General features: G+C 40.3%; 1 protein-coding gene across 1 annotated transcript in view; it reads left to right on the forward strand.

Moving 5' to 3' along the window:
- Positions 1-15,354, forward strand: part of PKD1L3 (polycystin 1 like 3, transient receptor potential channel interacting) — a 39,748-nt gene that overhangs the window by 19,968 nt on the left and 4,426 nt on the right. The window contains exons 20-38 of the mRNA XM_074158196.1: positions 348-474; positions 1,633-1,767; positions 2,432-2,657; positions 3,051-3,244; positions 3,684-3,914; positions 4,138-4,239; positions 4,449-4,627; positions 4,962-5,108; positions 5,622-5,821; positions 5,968-6,194; positions 6,737-6,953; positions 7,966-8,194; positions 8,966-9,197; positions 9,637-9,733; positions 11,126-11,266; positions 11,966-12,151; positions 12,984-13,311; positions 13,811-13,944; positions 14,869-14,996. Coding sequence (XP_074014297.1) covers positions 348-474; positions 1,633-1,767; positions 2,432-2,657; positions 3,051-3,244; positions 3,684-3,914; positions 4,138-4,239; positions 4,449-4,627; positions 4,962-5,108; positions 5,622-5,821; positions 5,968-6,194; positions 6,737-6,953; positions 7,966-8,194; positions 8,966-9,197; positions 9,637-9,733; positions 11,126-11,266; positions 11,966-12,151; positions 12,984-13,311; positions 13,811-13,944; positions 14,869-14,996 — 3,460 coding nt within the window. The remainder of the gene's footprint in view (positions 1-347; positions 475-1,632; positions 1,768-2,431; positions 2,658-3,050; positions 3,245-3,683; positions 3,915-4,137; positions 4,240-4,448; positions 4,628-4,961; positions 5,109-5,621; positions 5,822-5,967; positions 6,195-6,736; positions 6,954-7,965; positions 8,195-8,965; positions 9,198-9,636; positions 9,734-11,125; positions 11,267-11,965; positions 12,152-12,983; positions 13,312-13,810; positions 13,945-14,868; positions 14,997-15,354) is intronic.

Raw genomic sequence — 15,354 nt, forward strand, 5'->3', positions numbered from 1 at the left:
ATGCATTCAAATCAAGAGCATATTCACACAGAAACCAGGTACGTCTTTCACATAAGTACCCCTAGTTGGGTACAACTTCCTATCCAGACACATCAATTCCACCCTTTTTTGATGATTCTGTGGTAGTGTTATATGGAGTACAACGGCAGGGAAATATAATGTACAAAGTATTTACTGGTGGAGTTAGAAATAGTTTTCCAGCTGAGTTCTACTCATGAAGTGAGAAAGCTTTTTCTCTAGATATGAAATCCATGCTATTGATTTTTTCTGGTTTTTTTTTTTCTTTTCTTTTTTTTCTTTTTCTCTCTTTTATTCTGTTTTGCATGTGTCCAACCCTAACTGGACAGATTACAAACAGAAAACATGGATGGCAAATCCATTAATATCTCCAATTCCAGCTCTGCCAGCTTTACTCTCCCACCTGCTTCCTCTCTCAGTGTTTCAGGAGCTGATGATGAAACAGTGGATATAAGGGCAAGTAAACAGCTTTTATCTGACTCAGTCTGATATACAATTTACATTCTTAGTTGTTTTAGAATCCTTTCTTTTACAATGAATACACTAGCACACAAGTCATCCCCCCTGTCATGCCAGGAAAAAAATTTGAAATATTTTTGGTCAAAGAAGCCTTCACTTATAATAATTGCATGAGGCTGGTTCAGCAAGCTAAGGATGACTGAAAGCTTAAATTCCCCATCCCATCAGCCCCTCGCTTACACTCCTGATTCATACTTGCATGGCTAGAGAAGGCAATGGAATGAATCGATACCTATAAATCTATTTGCTGTTTGTTTATATCTAACACTCTTAGGAGGATGCAACAGCTTAGAGTTCATATCACCATTAAAACTAACCTGCAGCAGTCGTGTTTCATCCCAGTCAGAAATAAATGAGTTTGAGGCACCCAGATCCTGCAGCAGACAAAAGGCCTGTGAATAATTGATGATAACATCCCTCATCTGAATTAGGATATGCTGGTTTTTATCTCAGATCAATAGATTGCATCTTATTGCCTTATTTTTATAATAAATTTTCTAAAGGCCTCTCTAGTTGATTTGACCCTCTCAGGAAACCCCTACAACACCTCCCAAATCAGTATTTTTTTTCATTGTGTCTTCTCTAGCTCTGCTAAAAAATGTCCAGAGCCCACTGAAACCAGTCAAAACACATCCATGGTCTCACCTAAGCATTAGGAAAGGCTCCTGAATCCTCTTATTGGACTGACGAGTCTGACGTACTCTTCTGTGCCTTGCTATCATAGTGGAAATAGACTTCTATTCCTAATTCCAAGAGGGGTGCCACAGCCTAGTGCTGGTGGAGTCACTTTGAAAGAGGCTTAGGCAATTGCATTTTGGTATCCGGTGCCTACAAGACAAAAGGGTTACAATTAATGGGAAGCAATATACATTGCTGTACATAAATCACATTTCAGAATCAAAATAACTTTCAAGGGTTGATTTTGGCCTGCCTTAGAGATAAGGCAGCTTCTTATTTAAATCTGGATGCAGGTTTCTTTAAAGTTGAGTACTGTTTGGGTCTGAGTTGAAGATTTATCTATTCAGCAATTTAGAGTGTGAATATAATGAAATATTACCAATAGCTCAAAGCTGTTTGTTAATGTCTTGCTAATAGATGGTGAGCTTTGCCGTGAATCCCTTTTTCTCCACTGACACCAGTTCTGACATCAGTGGAACAGTGGGAGGTCTAAGTCTTAGTGGTCTGGATGGTTTGATCATACCTGTCAGCAATCTCAAAGATAACATTGAGGTAAACTTAGTATTTCCTATCCCTCTCCCTCTTTTTTCCTTTTTCCTTTCTCTGTTTACAAACCATCATTTTTGCTATCTTCTGTGAAGTGACTGCACATGGTGGTAGTGTCCATTACAGCGTATAACGGGATCACAGTGTCTGCATTTGTGATGGAGGGATTTGTGTGATTTGAAAAATGAAACAACAAATATTTATGTCTTTTCTTTAAAAAGAAATATCTTATTCTTCATTTAAGTGGATGTGAGAATGCTAATGGTTGTGGAAAATGACTCCAGATTACAGTCATGTCCAATTTCATCATCCAACAGCCGTACGTTCATATTACTACTGCTTGGGCTTCCTAACCCACGGATTAGCTGATGTCTAAATCATTCATATATCACTTCATGCAGCCCGTGTTTCACTTATAATCTCAGCTCTTTGTTCAGAATTGCACCAAGGGTCATAGACTTTGTGATGATTCTACGTAGGTTTCAAATGAACTTTTCAGAGGTTAGCTGACATATCAAGAAAATTACTATGAAGCCATTATTTTTTGCTGGTCGTGCTTTCCCCATATTATGAAAAAAGATTATCTACTGTATGGCTGTATTATGCTCATAGATAATAGAAGCAAGATGTTTTGTTGTATTTAAAGCTATGTCTTTCTGTTTAAAACCAGATAATATTACCAAGGCCTTCAGCAGCTCAGGAAGACAGGATTCTGTTGAATCTGGGCAATTTTAGCACTTTTCAAATGAATGTTACCTCAGAAAACACATCTATAGTGATCCACCTGGAACCTGAACATGACATTCCACTAATACTCTACTTAGGGTACGGTTATCATCCAAATGAAACCAACTATGATATGAAAAATCATCTATTCTGTAAGAAAACTGCTGAAGGTAAGAGAACTTGTTAGTGACCCGTGAACTTGTGCGTTCTGGGCTTCTGTAACCAAACTCCCACAGCCAGTTAAGGGCACTCCGTACGGGGACAGCTCAGCCACAACTACAGCACATGCACATACTTGCAGAATGAGCCTTGACCATGAGTTCAGACTCTATCTGGAAAGAAACCTCTCAAAGCAGTTTCAATCCATCATGCTTCATGGTTCACATCTCTAGTATAGAGTGTTCACTAACAGGAGCAGAGTGGGATGCCTTGAACAATGAGTCACTAAGAATTACTTCATACCTGTTTCTTCAGTTTATTTATTTGATTATATGCATTAAAGCTGCATACTTCTGAATTAGCATTTCTATATGTACACTGAAACTAAAATATTTATGTTCAAGGTGAGACAAACACCTGGGTTCTTAGCCCAGAAGAACTCATTTTTGGAGAGGGAACCTACTATTTCATGGTTTTACAAGACATGGGGATGGATTCCACAGTCTATGACAAGCTAACTATAGCTGTCACTTGCTTTGCATCCCGCTGTGTATTTTGGGATGAGCGCCAAGGGAACTGGAGCAGTTATGGATGTCACGTAAGTAGAGAGAAACAAAACAATGTTTATATTTCAAAGCTAGCCCTTATAACCACCATCTTGTTGTAAAATAGCTGCATTGAACTCACACCATAAAATAAGATCATTCTGAGATGATCATTCTGAGATGTTTTAATACACTGAAGAAGTTTAGTCATACCAGACTAAGCTTCAAATGATATTTCCATTTCGATTTCTTGGGATGGGCTTCTGTATAAAAAGAAATGGAACCATCCTGGCAAGGCCGTGTTATATTACAATGCCTGTTTCTGGCTAGATGTTAGAATTAATACTCCTTATTGGAACTCGAAGAGTTATTTTCTGTATAGCACCTCTCCATGCTAATTTACCAATCTCAGCACTGTCTTTTCATTTGCTTGGTAAGTTATCTAATACAATGAAGCCAAATGTTTTATTGGGAAATTTTTCTGGTTTTCAGGTAGGACCAAAAACAAATCCTACAAGCACGCAGTGCCTCTGCAACCATCTGACCTTCTTTGGGAGCTCCTTCTTCGTCGTACCCAATGCCATAGACATTAGCAAAACTGCACAGCTATTTGGTACATTTGTGGACAACCCCGTGGTGGTGACAACTGTAGGATGCATCTTTTTGATATATGTACTTGTTGTCATTTGGGCTCGAAGGAAAGACATCCAGGATGATGCCAAAGTAAGTCTCCAGCTAATAAAGACTGAATGTATTTAGACCAATACCCACTTTGCACGGCCTATTTTAATAGGAAATCTTCAACCAGTCCTACTCCCTTCCCTGTAACTCTGTTTACTGGGAAGCATATGGATTGTTCACAAGATGACAAATTCCTATCCACAGCTTTAAGGAATCTGTGCTTACAGAACAGCTAACACACTGTTTGTATTGTGTCACTCTGCAGGTGAAAATCACCGTACTGGAAGACAATGACCCCTTTGCTCAGTACCGTTATCTTGTGACAGTTTTTACAGGACACCGCCGCGGGGCAGCCACAACATCCAAGGTATCAGTGGCACCGTGCAGTAAGACAGTTTATGTCTAGAGAACTGGATGAATAATGGAGCACCTGAGGCTATTCGACAGGACTGCTCAAATGCAACATCTAAGCCAGAAAGTCCTTAGATTTGATGAAAGCTGGAAGAGTATGCCAGAGGAATAATCATACACGGGATTGAGATGTATGAGTTTTCATTTTTCCATCTTATTCTCCAGGTGACTCTCACCCTCTATGGACTTGAAGGAGAGAGTGAGCCACACCATCTAACTGATCCTGATACACCCGTCTTTGAACGTGGAGGAGTGGATGTTTTCCTACTCTGTACCTTCTTCCCTCTTGGGGAACTGCAGAGTATTAGATTGTGGCATGATAATTCAGGGGACAGTCCATCCTGGTAAGTGGAGATCTGGAGACCCTGGGAAGTAAAGATCCACAAATATTTTTTCCTTCTCTAGCACTTGAAAATTATCCTTTCTACAGTTCTAGAAAGGAAAGAAATGTTAGTTTCTCATTTTTGCAGAGGAATTGATCAAATCATAATCTAAACTGCAGGACCAGGAGTGCTTCCCCTATCCTGTGTTCAATACAGGATGGGATGTGTTCTGTGCCTTAGTTTAGACACAACCCAAGAAGCCAAAGGCCAGAGTTTGTCATTCATAGTCCTGTCAAGTCCTGAATTTCATACCACTCAGTTACATGTGAATGTGCCCTGTCTGTTTTTCTGACAGGTATGTGAATCGAGTATTGATCCACGATCTGGCATGGGATCAGAAATGGTACTTCCTCTGTAACTCTTGGCTAGCTGTTGATATTGGTGAATGTGTTCTGGATAAAGTGTTCCCAGTAGCTACAGAACAGGACATGAAGCAGTTCAGGTACCTTCTGTTTTATGGACTTTTTTATTTTTGGTAGCAACCGGTCTAGAAAAGCAAGTATGCAAAAAAGATCAAGCCCCTAGAGAAAAATGAAAACAAGGGAGGTCTTTCCATAGCCCTCAAAGTACTCTGAACAAGGAAGGCAGGCTGGTTAATTAGTCTTATCATTACTCTAACAGTAATACTGGAAATATTGGTGTTAAAGGAAGATAGTCTGACAAGTCTTACAGAAACCCAAGCATCTTGTCTTCTCTTACGTGTAATTTCCCTAACAATTGTTATAGAAACTGCTCATGATTAGCTTTCCCTTCACGGTGTGACCAGAAGGAAAGGACATAAGTAGCTATGACCATTCCATGCAAATCAAGCCATGATATTTGGCAATTTTTCATAGTTATTATTTCTTCTGACAGTGCCTAGAAGCATGAACAGGTCAGGAACCTTAACTACAGCTTTATTTTTCCCTCTCCTTTCCCTCCCCAATCCATTTGATTTCCCTCTCCTCCTTCCCAGCAATCTGTTTTTCATGAAAACTTCCAAGGGTTTCCAGGACGGGCACATCTGGTACTCAGTTTTCAGCCGCTCCCCACGAAGCTCCTTCACACGAGCCCAGCGTGTGTCATGTTGCTTCTCACTGCTTCTCTGCACCATGCTGACCAGCATCATGTTCTGGGGAGTGCCAAAGGACCCAGCCGAGCAGAAAATGGATTTGGGTAACATTCCTCACCATTGCTTGGGTAGGGAAATAGATAGACAGCAGAATCTAGAAGCAGGACAGTTGAATAAATGGGCTTTTTCACAAGCGAGAGATCTGATGCTACCTGGGGTTATTTTTACTCCTCCTCTCTGATCTTGACAGGTAAGATCGAGTTCACATGGCAGGAAGTGATGATTGGCTTTGAGAGCTCCCTCCTCATGTTCCCCATCAACCTGCTCATTGTGCAGATCTTCAGGAACATACGGTCCTGGCCAGCCACGGAGGGGAGAGAGAAGAAGCCATCAAAGAATGGTCGAGTGTCCCCAAGCCTACCTCCCACTCCACAGGTCACCCAGGCTGTCTCACTCACTCCAGAGGCTGTGACAAAGGCAAGTCCCTGTGGGTGCTCCCCAGTGAGTCCTGCACTGCCCTCTGCTGCCATGCACAACCCGACATCCCCGGTTTAACAGCAGAAATCTTCCCCGTCAGACGTCCTTCAGCTTGTCTGAAGCGAAAAGCCAATTACACACTGGTGCAAAGCACTCATTTACTCATCTACATGGAATCCTCCACTTCATTAAGATCTGCCTATTTTCATCCCAGCCCTTGCACAATTATTACGTGCAACCAAAATCACTGTGTTCAGGAAATAAAGCACACATTAAGGAAGACAGTGAGGATAAAAGGTATCACAGACCCCATCTTTCTCAGCTAAGGTCTTTGGGCAGTAAGTTGTATTTTTGAATCCTGCAAGCTGTCTTGCTGAATTCATTGAAATCTGCCTGCCACATCCAGCACCATAGGATATGCTATCCTTATCCATTCTCGAGATCTTAGCAACTGCTGCAGCTCCCAGCCAGTGGTGCCTTCAGATCACATCAGCTTAAGTCACTGCAGCCAGTCACTGCTGTGTCACTGCTGTCTTTTCTAGGATATAAGAAGAATTGCCAACTCACTCTTTAAAGCTCTGAAGACTCCACCTCTCACTTCAGTATCAGATCTTGGAAAATCAACTAACATCAACACGCTATTGGCACTGGTTGAGGACATCATCTGCCAGCAGAACAGAGCTGGACAAGAGTTTTATGATGAGACCAAAAAGAAGGATGACCCTATAATTGTCACATTAGGTGCTATGGGTATACAAGGTAAACAACACAATGTGACATGCCTACTGAAACCTTTGTAGGGAAAATGATGGTAACGCTGGATGTGATGACCCAAGCTCTTCTTACGTTCTGACTCAAAGGCAATTACAGAATCACAGAATAGTTGAAGTCGGAAGGGATCTCTGGAGATTGTCTAGTCCACCACCCTGCTCAGAGCAGGGTCAGCTGGAGCAGGTTGCCCAGGATCACATCCAGTTGTATTTTGAATATTTCCAAGTATGGAGTCTCCTCAAATTTTCTGAGCAACCTGTTCCAGCGTTCAGCCACCCTCACAATACAGAGGTTTTTCCTTAAGTTCAGAGAGAATTTCCTGTGTTTTAATTTGTGCCCATTGCCTCTTGACCTTTACTGCATACCACTGAGCAAAGACACTGTAAACTTTCTATTTCTTAAGCTGTAGAACTAAATGTTAGCTACCAGCCTGGCTTGGGAGCAGGATCAGTATAAAGCATAAAGACTAGTCTAAACAGTGTAAAGACTCACAACTATCAGTTGTTTCACAGTCTTTTTGTCCTGTCCTTTTTAAATTCTTAGCCTTGTGCTCTTATTACTTTCAGTCTGACTCTTAACAGGCATTTGTTTATTTTCAATTAAACAATAATATATGAGTAAACAATCCCAATGATTTCATTAAGATTTGCATTTGGCTTTTCCAATGAGTGTATCAAGCTACTAATTGCACAGGTAAACTATGAACAAATTAGCACTTGATCTTATCTGACATGTCTATTAAGGTTTTAGGACCTCTGTCTTACTAAGTTGCCTCCCGGCAACAGATGCAGCCCATTCCAGCAGAAAAGCATTAAAGCTCTATAGTACGTAATAGAGTCGCTTTCACATGTCCCTTCCAATGCTACTCTTCACTTTGTCACATTCATAAGCTTGAGCTCCAGTTCTGCTAACCTTTGTACTGAACAGTATTTTAATCTAGGGAAAGCTATGCTCATTTTCTTTAAATAAATAAATAAATAAATAAATTCTTTACCTGCAGAAAAAACAAGCAGCCCAACGCCAGAGAAGGGAATGTGTGAGCGACTGAAATACAGCGATTACAATCGCTGCTTGTACATGCAACTCCAGCATGTAGAGATGGAGCTGGAAGTGCTCGGGCCCCACAAATTTCAGATGCCTCAGAGTTATACACAAGCTGTTCGTCAGGTTCAGCACATGAAGAACCTCCTGGAGAACCGGATCTGCTCATCAGTGTCCATCAGTGAGAGGTAACCTAGTTCTCATCTCATTCTCAGTATAAGTAAATTCAGGTCGTGAATTCAAAACTGGTCAGGATGACGGAGCCCAAATAATTACTGCTTAATATGTGCTAGATAACCATTATTATAGCTGTAGAAACATGTTTTACTATTATACTATTGTAGGAGCAACAAAGAAATTTCAATGCACTGGTAACTGCACACAAAAGTAATAATGACAGATCATCGCTCTTTGTCATTTTTGCCTCCAAAATTGAGTGTTAAAATACAATGCCACACGATAACAAAGGCCTGGGATAATTACTGAGCCCCAAAGTCTCAGACGGCTCTTCAAATGTATGGATAAAGAAAAATTAATAAGCAGACAAAAGTATTTCAGTGAAATCTGATAATTAAGTTGGAAGTATTGAAAACAATACCGCTAATTATCTCTCTGGCCTTTATGGGGATCACAAGAGACGTATCCAGCAGCTAAAATGCACTCATGGTTTTATTTGTCAGTATTTCTACTGGAGGTTCAATTGTGCATAAACTGAGGAGTAAATAAGGCCATCATATTGGTTTGATTTTAGCTGATCTCTGCACACTTGCTCATACTTTTGCTCACTGCACCTTTTACTATCCATACATCCTATATAACTGCATTAGTTAAAGGAATTAGTTGAAGGACTGAGATTTTAAATCATAAGATGCTGCCTATCCCCACTGAACCCAACGACTGTCATTTTGGCTCCTGTTCCACTGCAGACTGATTTTTTTCTCTTCTGGTTGACTCTCAAGGTGGTCCCTTACTCCAAGCTTCTCCGGTGATGGCAAGAAAAGCTCTTCTTCTAAAGGGCTGCCCTGGTGGTTTGTGTTCATTGCTTGGTTCCTTGTTGCAGCCACCAGTGGTGTATCTGGGTTCTTTACCATGCTCTATGGGCTGCATTATGGCAAGGAGAACTCCATCAAGTGGCTGATCTCCATGGCCATCTCCTTCTTGGAAAGTCTTTTCATCACACAGCCCTTAAAGGTGAGATCCTCAGAAATACAAACCCTGGCCAATATGAACTCTACAGTCATTTCACGAAGACAGTGTAACGTATTCTAAAGAACCACAGGATTTAACATGTTAAAAATGAAGTCTTAAAACAAAAGCTAGCAGATGGTTTACAGAGTTCTGTTGTCTTTCGCCGACATGAACTCCATTAGTTTCATCTCCCTTGTTTTGTCGGAGTTTAATAGGTGATGAGGTTTCTGACCAGGGAAGATGTGTCATATAGCAAAATCAGTTTAGCTGGATGGACCCCAGCACCGTCCACTCTTCTTTTGTCTACGAGCTTCAGCTGCATGAATTCAACAAAGCCAAAGCAGTTTTCCTGCCGTGCCTGGATCCAGAGGGATCCAGGTCAAAGTCTGAGCTTCTTTATATAAAATGGGCATACGGTGAGTCTATAACTAATTCTTTCCAGGTGCTGGGATTTGCTGCTTTTTTTGCTCTAGTTCTGAAGAAGGTGGAACATGAGGATGAAGAAAACACAGCTATTGATGGGCCTTTATCTGCACCAGGTAAATGCCTGTAGAGTGAGAAATTATTAAAGATAGCAAAACGTTCTCCAAGCTTTTGGAGGGCTTTATGCACAAATACGTGACTCAGCTCAACTGAGAACGTCACTGGTTACCTTTATATACCTGACTCTTAGCTGACAAGGTTCGCAGAAATCACTAACCACAGGTGCTGTGACTATGTGCCTACCCATTAGCACTCCTAAGATCAAGGCAGAAGTGGAAACAAACCTAAATACTGGTTTTGTGCCAGCTGGAGAAAATATAAAGACCACTGTATGTTTAGGTTGCATAAATCTTGCAGAACACTTAGTGAAAGAGACCACAAGGTCAAAAAGATAGAAGAGAAGAAGTTTTGGATCAAAAGAATAATACTTCCTTGTTTATCTTTTTACCACTATGAATATATATACATGCACAATCTCCCCTAGCCCTGTTGTAAGATTGCCCCTGTTACTGGAGCACCTACTTGCTGCCAGGATAGTGATATTTGACTCCTTCCTTCCCTCCATCCCTGGCTTGCCTATGTCAGGAAAAAAGAAGTATTCTCCTATATTGATTCATATTAGGTCAAGAACACGTGGATAGTCAATCTCTTTTCAGTCTGTCAACATTCAAGGAGCATCTAGAAAAGAAAATAATAAAATGTGGCAAACTGACTAAGGCCATTATAATAAAAATTAATGAATCAGCGCTATTAGTATGCAGTAACCATGCTTAAATATTTTAGCTCTCGCATCAGGCATAAGAAAAATCAGATATATAAAGAGACTTGTTTTATCTCTGTGCAGACATCTCAGTATTCACGGCATGGCTTGCAACAAAACCTGTAACTATTCCACAACCTAGTGAAAATAAACACCCAGTGCAAAATGACTCTTCATCTAGGTTGGTAGATCTTTATCTGACAAGCATATCTAAAACTCTCTTTCAATGAAATTTCCCACCTCCTTTAAGTCTTCTATGGAATTTCTCAGTTTACATGCTTTTCCACAACCAAAATTACCTGTATTACTCCTGTAAACCAAACACTGGGTTCTGCAATCACTATCACATCTTAAAAAAAAAAGCTGACACCAGCAGATAGGAGTCCTAGGGCACAGCAAAGGATCCTGATCTAGTTTGCTCCTTGATCAGCCTCAGGCTCTGAATACATCACCTTCTGAGATGTCCAGCCTAGATAGACACACCTGGGCATAAACTTAACACACTGTGCTTGTCAGCTCCTTCCCTCCCCACTGTTTTCCTTAATATGCTAATTGTTTAAATCACATCCCCTGTCTTCCTAAGGGAAAGCATTAAGTAGAACTGCTTCCTTATAATATCCAAAGAAACAAAAAGTAGGACAGAGATGATCTGTTAACTAATTCCAGGGTTTACTGCTCTCACTCCCAGGTGATTCAAATCCTCTCTTTGGAGCCCGAAGGGACAGTAGAAGCAATATTTACCAGCCACCTCCTGCAGCTGATGTGGAGAAAATGAAAATCAGCTGTATGAAGGAGCAGAAAGCATTTGCCCTCATCAGAGAAATCTTGGGTATTATCCATATGTAGATTATCTTTTTTTATTCAATAATATTCCTCAGTATTTTTACATCAGTAAAAATATTGTTCTCTTGGGTGAAGAAGTTTTGGCATATCTTTAGCTTTTTGCCAGTCGTTATGGTGTAAAGAGAGGCTGTTCAGTGGCAGCTGCAGCTGAAAGGAGGTGGGAACATTCGCTGGAGATGGAATTGTGGCTAAGGCTTGATTTTATGGTAAAGAAACACATTACAGACACATGAGAGGTTAAAGAAAAGTTAGAAAGGGTAGAAGGAGGAGATCAACAGGTAAATGAAGTGGAAATCAAAAGAGCATATGGAGGCCATCTTTCTAAAAGCAGATAGTATCTATAGACAATGATTTATACCCCAGTTTTATTTCCTCTTAAAACAATGGAAAAAAACACTTCAACTTCACATGGAACAAAGTTAGACTAGTCATTTTATTTTGACTTGTCATGACTATTGGTGTTTAGCCAGGCTTCCCACTTATTTTCTCGACTGCTACTCATATTCCAAATGTGATACGTTTAAACTGCAGCACCTTGAAGTAGCTCATGCAAATTCATTAGCACCGGTCAGTAAGAATCCACCAAAGCACCACTAATAAGTGACGACAGCATTCATGCAATCTATTTCAAGCAGCAGTGTTAATTCTGAGCTCACATATGCTGTCTCTTCTTGTTTTTTTCCAGCCTATCTGGGATTTTTATGGATGCTGTTACTGGTTGCCTACGGGCAGAGAGATCCCAATTCCTACTACTTAAACAAACACATTGAGAACAGCTTTACAGATGGATTCCATGATGTCTACAGTTATCAGGATTTTTTCACATGGGCAAACACTACCTTAGTCAAAAATCTTTATGGATCATATAAAGGTGCAGAGTCCCATTGTTTCACTTCAGCTTGCCAGATTCTTAAACATTATCTTTTATACGTACCCCTAACTTGCACATGCATATTTGACTGGAAAAAGAAACTATGAGTGTATAAGGCTAGTATGGATTCTTATAATACGAATAATAGTGGATAACAAAAAACCTGCAGCTTGACCCCAAGTTTAATGTGTCCTGGTATTTTCCTTATATTTAATATAATGTGCAAGTTCTGCACTGCAATGTTACATTTTCAGGTATCAGTTTTACATTAGTTTCTTTCCATAATTCAAAAAAAGAATGGCAGATGGGTGGCACCACAAAGCTTTTCCTCAGGAGAGCTCTGTTTGCATCATGACTTACGTCAATGTGAAGGCTAATGAAGCAATATCGCCGTGTTTCTATCTAGCCATATCCAGTAATAAATATGACCCATTTTCCAGCTCACATTTAAAAGTAAACATTGAAATACATTAGCAGAGCTGTTCATTGAACATGAGAGGCACTGACCAACTGTGGCCAAGTGGACACTGCACACAGCTACTCTGCTGGGTGACTCAAAGCAAGTCACTTTTCTCCTCCAGGCCTCAGTTTCCTTCTGTACAAAATACAGACAGGCAGTGATACTGAACTCTGTTATCTATGGGTGTTATCTAAGAACTCAGTTCAAATCAATACAAGGGCTTAATTTTCATTACTATTTTGCTTACAGTGTTTTTTAGAAAAGAATCTATAGCAAAATATTAATGCATAAGTGAATCATACATGAAATGAAGAAATATTAGTAGTAGTTCTGTTATATTACCAGTGCTGCTCTTTTCCATCTCCTGTTTAGGATTCATCACAGATGGCAATTCCAAGCTAGTGGGTAGTGCTCGAATTCGCCAAGTAAGAGTGAAAGGAGACACTTGCCCTATTTCTCCCAAACTCCAGCACGTGATTCAGGAATGCCATGCTCCATATTCCCTACAAACAGAAGATACATCAGATTATGGGGAACACTGGAATGCTTCAGTCTTTGATAACTCCTCTGACCTGAGCTCAGCGTGGCACTATCAGAGTCAGTCCAAACTGAGAGGACACCCCATCTGGGGCAAACTGGCCATCTACAGGGGAGGGGGATACACAATTCACCTGGGAACTGATCCTAGGAATGCCTCCAGGTACCACTTGTATTCTTGTAAATTACTAGTGTATCTGCTGTAGCATCAATGATGCTCTTTACCCTATTTAAGATTAATTTCAGATTGCATCACAAGTTTTCCCACTGTGCATTGTGCTGAATATTGTAGATAATACTGTGGGGCCACCATTGTAGTTTACGTTCCTGTCATCTTGCTCCATGCTAGGTATCAACCAGGATCCAAAATTAGAACCTTTTTCTCCTAACTTATATGAGGTAAATGATCAGATCCTGAGGCATCTCAGGTTTAGCACTGGCCAATATCTGGAACCTGCTTCTCCAGAGGAGCCAAAAAGAAGCTTACCACCTAGACTAATAGTACAAATAGCCCCTATATCCAGACTTAACAGGCCAGATGTCCTCTTGAACATCTTCTGGTTTACTCCTTCTCTATGATAATATCCAAACAGTCCTGTCTCCTATATGATACTGTCTCTTTCCTGTATGAGTTAGATCACTGGCTACACATTTTTTGGCAGAATTCTCCAGTACCTTTTCAACAATGTCTGGCTAGACACCTTCACAAGAGCAGTGTTTGTCGAATTTACAGTCTACAACGCCAATGTGAACCTGTTCTGCATTATAAGCCTGATGTTTGAAACCAATGCTTTAGGTGAGAACCTTTTTTAAGTTACACATTTCTGAGGACAGCAAGCGATGCACCCACAGAGTGCAGATTTACATGCTGATGTTTACCTAGTTCTCTATTCAGTAAATAGAAATGTTTTAATAAATCCAATAACAGAATCAATGCAAAATTTATAAACCATTTAGGGAAAATGTAGCATCACAATAATACAGACCATAATGGAATATCTTATGTTTGCTTATGCTGTGGTCATCTGCTGATGAGGAAAACATGGAACTGAAACTTAATCTCCAGAATTTACACAACAGGAACAAGAAAACTTATGTCTCCTATCCATTTCAGCTAATCAATACAGCATTAAGACAAAAGTACAAATAACAGTCTGTCTTTTTTTGTTCCAGAAGACTTCTAATATATCACCACGTAATCCTACAATACATAATCTGGATACAGCAAAGAAAATAGTGAAACCAGGTTCTGGTTTGAAGGCCGCACAAAAATACTTAATCTGAGCAGTAGCCTCCCTCAGGTCTGTCCCAGTATTGGAAAATGCCCAAACCAGACCACAAACCTGAGGTCATCTTCTTTTTAGAATGAGATTCAGATTTACATCTCCAGGTCCTCCTGCTACATTTCTGCATTTGTAGACCAATCCAAACTCAGTCCTGCCAGAATTAATATCATACTATCATACAAGAGAGCAACAGCACTCTAAAAGCACCTGAAACTCCTATTGGAGGAAAATTTCAAAGATCAGTTATAAGGCTACACACATAATCAAATCTAAATATTAGTTTGATAGTTGATAATCAAATCTAGAATATTAGTTGTGTTCAGTCCCACATTGATGGGAATGCGAGTACAGAAGTCTTACTGGTGAACTAAATTGTTTGAATTAAAACAGGATGATGTAATTATTAGAGCACTGAGGTGAACTTTGTTTTTTAGGGGCCTTCTTCACAAGCGCAGAGCTGCAAAGTGTCCGGCTTTACACATACACCAGCAGCCTCCACATCTTTGTGGTTGCAGCAGAAGTAATTTATTTCCTCTTCATTGTGTACTACATGATAGTGCAGGTAAGACCCAATGGAAAATTCAGCTGACAGCACCTCCTTGTGTCTGGTTTTCATTTCACTTACAAAAACTTCAGGCTGCCCAGGGAAGTGGTTGAGTTGCCGTCCCTGGAGGTGTTTAAAAGATGAGTAGACATGGCGCTGACAGACATGGTCTAGTGGTGGTTTTAGCAGTGTTAGGTTAATGGTTGGACTCAATGACCTTAAAGGTCCATTCCAACTTAGACAATTCGATGTTTCTATGACTGTACTTTATTTCAGTAACGCTGCTGCTGACTTGCATCAATGGAAGACTGAATCAGATACTGTATCTGTGTTAAATAATAGGAAGGCAACATTTTATTTGGCTGGAACGTTGCTT

This window comes from Numenius arquata, chromosome 13 (genome assembly GCF_964106895.1).
Source record: "Numenius arquata chromosome 13, bNumArq3.hap1.1, whole genome shotgun sequence".
Classification (NCBI taxonomy): Eukaryota; Metazoa; Chordata; class Aves; order Charadriiformes; family Scolopacidae; genus Numenius; species Numenius arquata.